Genomic DNA, 10,923 nt, shown 5'->3' on the forward strand with positions numbered 1-10,923 from the left:
CACGTTAAAAATTTGCTCACGTGTCCCGCGCCCAGGCACAAATCCAGCTTGCTCCGAAGGTATTTGCCAGTCCAGGAACTTCGCCAATCGCGTGTTTATAATGTACAGGAACACTTTACTGGCATGCGAAATTATTGCCAGGGTCCTGTAATTATCACATTTTAACGTAGAGCCTTTTTTGTGGAGAGGTATCACCAATGACTCTATCCAGTCTTTCGGCCACTGTCCGGTACGCCATACTTTGCAACAGATTTCATGCAAAAACTTTATACCTTCAGTGCCTAATTTTTTTAGAAGGCTGGCATATATGCCATCGGATCCCACAGCATTGTCTTTAAGGCGTTTAATGGCGGTTTCCACTTCTGACATCAGAATATCTGGCTCCAGCGCGTGCGCACCTTCATTCCTCACCAATAACTGCTCAGGGGCTTCCCTATAGAGCTGTTCCGAATAGTCCCTCCATCTGTCCAGTACTTTACTCAGGTCTGATATGATTTGTCCATCAGTGTCTGCTATCTGCCAGCTTCTGGGCTTGTAATCACGAGTAAGTAGCTTCACTTTCCGGAACATGTCTTTGGTATGAGAGGTTTCTGCATGGCGTTCAATTTCATCGCATAGGGCGTGGATGGAAGTATTTTTGTCGCGTCTGCATGCCCTTTTGATGGAATTGTGAAGCTCAGAGTATTCCCTCTTAGCGATTTCCGTACTAATGCCCCGTTCCTTAAGATACCTTCGACGCTCAATGAGTTCCCAGGTACCGTACCGTCAGTAAATTATAGGTATACATATAATTATATAACGTTATTTGTCTAGGTACTTTTTGAAGAAAATTTAAAATATACCTTTACTTTGCAAAGGTGACATGTAGGTAATACGTAAAATTGCTTATCTTTCTTATAAATACACTTAAATTGTCTGCAAAGTTTTACTATTACGGTGTAAAGTATTTTTACGAAACCATATAGGTACCTAACATACGTTTACAAAGGAACTATTAGTTGTTTAGAAACTAAGTAAACTAACCATAAATTCTGTCTCTAAACTGTAATCTAATTCTCAAAACTTAGGTTATAATGTTGTTAAGAGAACGATGGCCCAGTAAACCTACTTTAAACAGTAGGTATTTAAAAAATATTGTTATAGGTAGTAAAAGTCATACCTATCATATACATTCATCGTAACCATAGTGTAGTACAGATCTAACGGTCATTCATTAAAACAATCTGGTTAAGTTTTAAAATATTACCAGAATTAGTTTTTACACTGTGTTGTACTTATTTAGGTACTTAAAATATTTTACATGTCCTGAAATGTACCATCTCGGTAGGTACATAGTCGCCATCACGTGTTGAGTAGAAAAAACGAATACTTAATAATTGTCAGATTTTAGCATAGAGACAAAAATATAGAGTGCTCACTCCATGCATCAGTTTTAGTACCAAAACGACTATTGTTTACGTAGTCGACATCGAGTTGCGGAATAGGCTAGATGACTAATTTTCATTTATGGTATCAATCAATCAGGTTTGTTTTTAGGATCAAATGTCTATATGGGACCCATTACATTAAAGCAATACAAAAGTCAGAAATGATAGTCAAAGTCCGACAGTCGTACTTCACTCCACGCGAAACGCCCTGCACAAAACGATATGTGACCGTGACGTCAAGGTCACTGAGAGTCCATCTTGAAGTATGACCAAAACAAGAAAATTGCGATTTTGTCGGTGAAATATTGCGTTTATGTATATAGTTTCCATACAATCTTTTATTGGATAAAATGTGAGGAATCGAATCGTATCCTTATTTTTGTCGTACTTGGATGTTGAAAAAAAAATTTTTTTTTGAAACTTTCAGGTACTGTACTTTTGTATTATTTCCATATTTTTTTTAAATATCCACATTATTGTGATAAATTGCTCATTTGCTATCTATTTTACTAAATTTTGTTGTAAAATTCAACATGTGTCATCACCCCTATTATCAGTACCTACTGCTACTCGACAATAGATGCTCCGACGACCGAAAAGTCTAATGCTCAACAATTTTCAGCTAATATTATAACCGGATTAACCGAAACTCTATTTTCAACTCCTTCGGCTTTTAATATTAGTTATAAATTGTTGTTCAATACAATTTTCATGACTCACGACATTAGAGAATTCTAGTATCAAGTGGTACTGATAATTCTGCTACTCGATGCTAGATGTCGACTGCGAAAATAATAGTCGTTTTGGTATCAAAACTGATAAATGGAGCGAGCACTTTATTCTTACAATATTTCTCTATGATTTTAGTTTATTCAATTGGCATTTTCATTTACTAATAACAACTAATATTGATTAACATAATGTTGATCATAATTGCACTGTGAGAATTAAGAGAATTAGGGTCGGTTGCACCAAACTGTTCGTATCGTTAAAGAGTTCGCTAAATTTTTATGTATGGAAAGTTTCATAGTGGCGCGCCGGGGCGCGCCGGCTGACGTTGATCAGTCAGTCAAATGTGGTTGGTGCAACTGCTCCTTAATGCACCAATGGTCAATCTGGGATTTGTATTCTTCTTCTGGTTATTTTATTAATTCCTAGCTAAACTAGCCACTGTTGTTGGAGACCGCGAGGGCAATTCTTCGAAACGTCAGAGGTAATTTAAAAGCTTAATAAGATGCTTGTAAGTGCTGTTACAAAAATGAAAATCGTGACAGTTTAAATCAGTGTTTCGTATATATCTGTTTAGTTAATTTAACTATTAAAACTACTTTGTACAACTGTCAAGAGAAGTTTACTGTGATGAGGGACGGACGGCTAAGTAATGAGATTACTTCAGACATTGAATTAGAAGGGTCCACAGCTCGTAAAACTAACTAAATACTCCCTAGATTTCAATGGAAAAGTCTAATAAATAAAGTTACGTCAAAGAAAGCAGAAAAAGTCCATTTAGTGGAACATTTATTACATAATCTTTTTGCTCAGTCCCAAGATACAGGCTCAGCCTAGTTTGGGGCTTACCGGACACGTACCTTTTGTGTATTCTTAGTTATTCTCAATAAATTTATTCTAATTATTAATCTTATATTGTTATATTGAGTACCTATGTGTACTGGTTTTAAAGAGAGCATTCTACTGCTGATGTGTTCCCTCGTATTTCACGAAACTAATCGGGATATTTTGGTATACTAACATAGTTCCTGCAAGCCACAACCACGAGTTCCTCCTGCTCCCCTTCTGGACGCATCGGCGGTAGCTCCAGACGGTCCTTGCCCAGCTGTGGGATGCGGCAGACGCCCAGCAGGCGGTAGAACTGCACCGTGCAGAGAGGCTAGCCCTATAATACCTACTGCACCATGGTATACTAACATAGTTCCTGCAAGCCACGACCACGAGTTCCTCTTGCTCCCCTTCTGGACGCATCGGTGGTAGCTCCAGACGGTCCTTGCCCAGCTGTGGGATCCGGCAGACGCCCAGCAGGCGGTAGAACTGAGCCATGCAGAGAGGCTGGCCTTTCTCGCGGCTGGTGGCTCGCTCTAGAGGAAGTTCGCCTCTGTAACATGCAACCAGGGTGAACGTGTCGGTTAACTTTTAAATAAAAACCGGATAAGTGCGCGTCGGACTCGCCCACCGAGAGTTCCGTACTTTTTAGTATTTGTTGTTATAGCGGCAACCGAGATACATCATCTGTGAAAATTTCAACTATCACGGTTCATGAGATACAGCCTGGTGACAGACAGACGGACAGTGGAGTCTTAGTAATAGGGTCCCGTTTTTACCCTTTGGGTACGGAACCCTAAAAATGAATAGGGTTACCGCAAGATTCGTATATGCAACAATTACAGGGAATTTTTGTAATGAGGTTATAAACCTTCCTTTCGTGGTTAATTCCTAAAAACTCCTAAAAGTGTCGAGCACCCGTCAAGTATTTCCTTATAATCCAGGGTGCGTAGCCAACGTGCAATAGTTAACAATCGTTCACTGTCGCATTAGTGTGGAAGAGTGATAAAGCAATATATGACTACGATACGCTACGGAGCTTTAACGATTGGCACGTTGGCTACGCGCCCAGGACGTCTATGAACAGCGCCATCAGGAACTCTTGTCAAATTTGTTTAGAAAATACCAGCTAATATTGTTCTTGGGGTATTAGTACCTGTCAAGCATCTCCTTATAATCCAGCAGATCATCGATGAACAGCGCGGCAAGGTCGGCGACCTCGTCGACCTTGGCGAACCTCCGGCTGGGGAACACCATGCCGGGGTTGGAGTTGATGGGCAGCGGCAGACGCACCTTCAGGTACATGTCGTCCAGCCAGTAGTCCGTCACCTGTAACAATAAGTCAACGTATTTGCTCTGTGGCGTCTCCTCGGTCACTGATAACGTCGTGCCACAACATTATAATAGATGGCGTTAACATTTCTCACATCGCGCTTACGGAGTTCCGAATGTCAGTCTATAAATACCACTCCTAATCCATCCATTGGATTTCGATCCCCAGGCACACCACTCGCCTGGAGAGAGTGGTACTCTATATTGTCTTCTCTCTCTACTTTCTACACTGGTCACTGAATATATTCACTTGTCAACCTGTCATTAAATAATAGTTGATAATAGCAGAGAGTATGATAATAGGTATATTATACAGATGTCCTGACTCCTGAGTCTTTGACAGCGAGCTATAAAATTGTATAGACACATTATGAATGGAATTCATTCATAAAGTGGCCATGTACTTACTTATGCAGCTTGGGTATTCGAACTATTTATATGATATATGTATCACAACAATCGGCACAGTACTTAGGGTGGTAATTCCACCTGTCCAATGTCATAGCGTCTCGCTTTCTCACTAAGCAAAATGTGAGATGCAATACACATTGGACAAAGAAATTGGATAGGTGGAATACCACCCTTAACTACGAAGGAATTATGGCGTCCTTCTTTGACTGTCAACGTAGTGCCACAAGATTCTAACAGATGGCGGGTAGATCTACGCTTGTGTCATAATATCATGTCAAAGTGACACAACATTTGACTTACCCTCAGGACAATTTAACGCAGCAAATAAATAAAATATTTGTGTAGTAAAAGTCCAATATCTGATGGTCAAGAATCGTGGGTTCAAGTTCAAACCTCGGTTGTGTTGTATAGAGCAGAAAAAATCGTTCTCAATTTTTTTTAAATATGACCCAACATTCGGTGAGGATCCTTATCATTAAATATAATAAGAGGCTAATGTAGCAGCACCAGCACAACCAGCAGCAGCCGCGTCTCTATGTAAGTATTGTTAGTATGTAATTGTATTCACAACGTATATGTTAAGCAGGCCACTGACGAGCCTTCCAAATGGATGCCGTTACAATGGATTCATCCAAATGGACGGCATCCTAATATTAAACATTGTACGTTTTTGACATTCACGGACTGATTTTGGATTGCAGTCACACTATTTGGACTGTTGGAAGGCTCGCCAGTGGCCACCTTTACTCATGCTACTGTTAAACTAAAACACCAATCATCATCAAATAAAGGATTTAATACAATAAAACAGACATAACTTGGGAAGCTTGACCTACGACGCCGCCATTGCGGCGATGCTCATCTGTCAGTCCTTGCCGCGGTATAGTGAGGTGACCTTTTCTAATACCGATTGTTAGGCTTCACACGCGAAAGATCATTATCGGTTATCAGTTCGGCCTCCTGATGAAAAAAACCTTCGCCCTCGAAGGTCAGCAATCAGCACCACAGAACTCTTGTCCTCGTACTCCTTGCACCGAGGGACTCGTGACATAGGTAGCCAGTTGTGCTCAACGACTTCATTGGACGCGATGTTAACTGTGCTAAAAATAAGAAAACAAAACCAACCGACTTGGTCAGTTCCACAATTCATCTTCCGATGTTTAGGCTCTTTAGGCTACATCAATATAAATTTTCTTGGTGTCATATCGTAATGCCATTTTATGCATCAAAATTTGTCAGATCATTGGGACTATTACGAGCTGGTAAATCAATCTTAATCGTCAGCTCTCAGGTAGTTCCGTTATGGTTCAAAAACCAGGTTTATATTGTATATTTCCAGTTTTCTTAAATAAATATCATTTTCTCCAATCGTCAGCTCTTTAAGCAGATATAATAATATTATAATATCGTCAATTGTCATTTTATTACAGAAACTTCATATCTTGTCAACAAGCTCTTTAAGCCTCATCATAATTATCATCTTCCGAGCTCACTATTTTAACTTCGCTGATCTGTACTATATAAGTTCGCTAAATCAATTCTTTAACTGGTCTTGCAAAGGTGATCATATTCTTGAGCTCGCTAGGCGTACATATAATTTACGTATTCATTAATTACAAAAATCTTCTGCAAATACTCGCTAAATACCAGGCATGGGATTCTCAACAAATTCAAAAATACTCGCTAAGTCACATTCACGATCTAATAAAGTATTATCTCATTTGGGTGAGCCCCTTTCAGGCGAATATGTGCGCTCATTAAGCGTTGTTTCAGCTGTGTAAGACACTTCTGGCGATAATGTGAGCCCTTGAGGCGATCATGTATGTAAGCCACTCAGGGGATCATGTGTGTGAGTCCCTCAGGCGATAATGTATGTGAGCCCTTCAGGCGATCATGTATCAAGCCACAAAGGCTATCAACAACCAGGCCACAAAGGTTGTCCAGTACCAGGCCCCGAAGGCAAATCATGTATGTAAGCCCTTCACGCGATCATGTATCAAGCCACAAAGGCTATCAACAACCAAGCCACAAAGGTTGTCCAGTACCAGGTTCCAAAGGCAATTCATGTGCGTGAGTCCTTCACGCGATCAAGAATCAAGCCACAAAGGCTATCAACAACCAAGCCACAAAGGTTGTCCAGTACCAGGCCCCAAAGGCAATTTATGTACGTGAGCCCTTCACGCGATCATGTACCAAGCCACAAAGGCTATCAACAACCAAGCCACAAAGGTTGTCCAGTACCAGGCCCCGAAGGCAAATCATGTATGTGAGCCATTCAAGCGATCATGTATCAAGTGACAAATGCTCTCAAACCACGTAAAGCCTTAATGTATCTTGTGCGCCCTTGAGGCAACCATGTAAACATTTCTGTGAGCCCTTGAGGCAACCATGTACCTACATCTTTAACCCTTTACCAGGCGAAGGGATATATATTTCCCACAAACGGGACTTCAAACATGTGTTCTATTTTCAATGAGTAAGACTGACATTCGATTGTCATTGTGAGCCCTTGAGGCAACCATGTAATAATTTCTGTGAGCCCTTGAGGCAACCATGTGATCATTTCTGTGAGCCCTTGAGGCAACCATGTAATCATTTCTGTGAGCCCTTGAGGCAACCATGTACCTACATCTTTAACGTACCTTGTGAGCCCTTGAGGCAACCATGTAATCATTTCTGTGAGCCCTTGAGGCAACCATGTAAACATTTCTGTGAGCCCTTGAGGCAACCATGTACCTACATCTTTAACGTACCTTGTGAGCCCTCGAGGCAACCATGTAATCATTTCTGTGAGCCCTTGAGGCAACCATGTAAACATTTCTGTGAGCCCTTGAGGCAACCATGTACCTACATCTTTAACGTACCTTGTGAGCCCTCGAGGCAACCATGTAATCATTTCTGTGAGCCCTTGAGGCAACCATGTAAACATTTCTGTGAGCCCTTGAGGCAACCATGTACCTACATCTTTAACGTACCTTGTAAGCCCTCGAGGCAACCATGTAAACTTTTCTGTGGGCCCTTGAGGCAACCAAACTTGGCGGACATAACTTTTCTTTTTCACCACCATGTCTTGACTAACTTAAGGCGACTTTACGCTTACATGGATTTATTTCTTTTATCACGGGCAATAACCTTATTTTGTGACAGCATAACAAGTTTGGCAACAATGACAATTTTATACTTAAGTGTAATAGCCCTGTCGGCGTTATCACCACACGACAACCAACCAGAGACCCAGAGAATCATTGTCTCGCCAAATATTCTTCCCTTTTTTATAATGTATCCACTCTGATAATTACACTAACATGCATAGGTACCTCAAACATAAGGTATGTTGCCTTCAGAAACGATTTTCATGTTTCTCTCATCAATTTGACCGTTGTCAACACTAAATAATATAGTAAAGTGTGTGATGTAAAGATATTACCAAGTAGCAAGTATATGAACAAGTATTTTAAAACATTGTTACCTCTAGGCATAAACCTGCTATAGGTACATAACTAATGTTTACCAATTTAACTTACAAAATGTTGTCTAGAATAATAGGTCGCTCAACAAGACCACTTATTTTCTTCTTCTATCTGAGGTAGCTTTGAATGCTAGAATGATCTGCGTAAGGGGTATGTATCACCAGCCAACAGTAGGTATGCCTTAGCACACACAGTAGTTCAGTCACACAGCACACTATTCAAATATTATTTGTTTTGTTACTAGATAGTTTTTAAATGTACCTATTATAGTACCCATCCATATCAATCACTTGATATTATAATGACATTGAAAAATTGCAGACAGACAAGACATAAAGAGACATTTTATAAGACATGCCCATTATCAGTAAAGTAGGCATAGGCAGTATAATTCATTTGCATGAAAACATTCAGAAACTTACTTCAAGTAGGTACTTGGTGAAACAACATGTGTTAATGATATTGACCATTACTGTAAATTTGTAAAGTTATGTGCCTCATTCAATTGGATAACCTTAGTAATAATACCTGCAGTCACTTCTCATTGCAGACTCTTCTTTCATTGCAACCCATTTCAGCTGCAGTTCAGTGAGGAAGAGGACTCGCTTCAAGCAGCCGCACCGCCACGAGCCGCATTATCCATTCTAGGAGTCATATTGACTTTGGAATAACACATGTCATGATAATACAACATTTAACAACAAATTGAACATGTGTGACTTATTGAATATTATCACTTCACACTGTTAATTTATCAATAATTTACCTTAGGTAATTAAGAAATAACATTATAAAAATAATTGTTTCAATATGAAGCCATACACAGTAATTCATCTCCATGTACTCACTTTGCAAAGATTAGGCAATTTGCAGCCACCAACATAATGTTTGACATGACTAGGTCTATAAGCATTTTATTGTGGAGAGGACAGTACACACAAAAAAACAGTCAAGTACTTACAGCAATACTTTCAACCGATCATCAGTAGACCTTATGTTGTTGGAATAAAGTTTACAAACTGCAAGTTAATAGTGTGTATATGAAATTGTCTGTGACATTTTAAATTCTTGCCTCATTTAGGTAAATGTAACTCAATTCATTAATAATCAACTCTAGTCACCTCTATAAATTTCTAAAGCTATACAGCTAGTTACACTGTGACAATTTATTTCATATAGGTAGCCCAGATAATCATCTTTTGATTTACATGCCCAGCAACAATCTAAGAGTTGCATTTATCTTACCATAATCTAATATAGCAGGCCCCAATTTCACATCGGTGACAGGTGCGACGAATTGTAAAATCACTGTTGCTGACGTCACAGGCATCCATGGGCTACGATTACCACTTACCATCGGGCGGGCCGTACTCCTGTTTGCCACCATCATTGTATTATTTAAAAAAACTTTATTATATCGGATAAAAACAGATATTTCTCTTGCGAGGTTTCTGACAATTGTCAAAGATTTAGAAGAATTGTAGGTAATTCTTGACAGGTAATGAGTTATATGTCGGAATTTCGTGACAATTGTAGTGTTTCTTGTGACAATTGTCAGAAACCTCGCAGGAGAAATATCTGTTTTTATCCGATATAATAAAGTTTTTTTAAATAATACAATGAAGGTGGCAAACAGGAATACGGCCCGCCTGATGGTAAGCGGTAACCGTAGCCCATGGATGCCTGTGACGTCAGCAACAGTGATTTTACAATTCGTCGCACCTGTCACGTTGGTGAAACAGGGGCCAGGTAATATAATACCACTGCATTTTATGATAAATTAAAACATAACCCAACAATTTATTCAGTACTTATTGCATTAACACAAGTCATCATTTATGATCTCCAAATATTATTTATTATTAAGCCACACAAATATGTTGTGACACTCCACTAGATTTCATGTGCCTAAATTTTACTACAGTGAGTGCACAAGCTTGGATGAATCCAATAAAGATCTTTATTTCTATTTTCTGCATAGCGCATACTATAAAATATCTAACACACTAGCCACTTCAATGTTCCTCATAACTGGGTTGTAAGTAAAGAACCATGACAATGATTAAATCAATTATTTCAGATACCTACTATTATTTTCTTTTTTCACTTTTGAAATAAAGGTGGTTGAATCAATGGCTTGTTTACTCAACCAGTAAACCGGCCAACTTATTTAGTCACAAGTTTTATAAGCGCTATGAACATTGAACACTGCTATGGAAATTACTGTATTCTGACCACTGTGAGGCCAATTAGATGATATTGATTGATGATATAATTGTAACAATAGCCTTGTTGGGTTGTCATTTCTGTATAATAATTCTATGATTACTGAACTCCGCAGTAGCCAAGAGTGACCAATATTTATTTGGCATGAGTAAGTAAGTATAATATTTCATACTTGCCAATTATAGTAATGATTTTAACTTTTTGAAATGATTACATACTTTCTCATACTATGTGGATATGTCAACTTGTGATTTTACCTTAGATTTCTGATAAAATTAAATATTTATCACACCAAAGTTCACTTACAAAACTATTCACAAAACTACTACAAAGTTACACCATTGTAAGTCACACGACTGTAATATTTCTCCCAACAAATTGGAACGATAACTCATAGCTTACCATACATTGTAATCCAATTTAACATGGATTATCTGATCGCAAACTTGACCATAACTCAAGGTCACGTACACAATCTTGATGACGTGTAACCTGATTAA

At 39.0% G+C, this 10,923-nt stretch overlaps 2 protein-coding genes across 5 annotated transcripts in view; both read right to left on the reverse strand.

The window, feature by feature from the left end:
- The window catches only part of LOC134806161 (high-affinity choline transporter 1), a 357,022-nt gene that overhangs the window by 129,630 nt on the left and 216,469 nt on the right, over positions 1 to 10,923 (reverse strand). The window lies entirely within an intron of this gene.
- LOC134806160 (choline O-acetyltransferase) overlaps positions 1 to 10,923 on the reverse strand; it is a 37,667-nt gene that overhangs the window by 7,517 nt on the left and 19,227 nt on the right. For all 4 annotated transcript variants that reach the window (XM_063779450.1, XM_063779447.1, XM_063779446.1 and 1 more), the window contains exons 3-4: positions 4,141 to 4,313; positions 3,354 to 3,537 (exon numbers count right to left, since the gene is read on the reverse strand). In XM_063779450.1, coding sequence (XP_063635520.1) covers positions 3,354 to 3,537; positions 4,141 to 4,313 — 357 coding nt within the window. The remainder of the gene's footprint in view (positions 1 to 3,353; positions 3,538 to 4,140; positions 4,314 to 10,923) is intronic.

Source organism: Cydia splendana, chromosome 2, assembly GCF_910591565.1.
Source record: "Cydia splendana chromosome 2, ilCydSple1.2, whole genome shotgun sequence".
NCBI lineage: Eukaryota > Metazoa > Arthropoda > Insecta > Lepidoptera > Tortricidae > Cydia > Cydia splendana.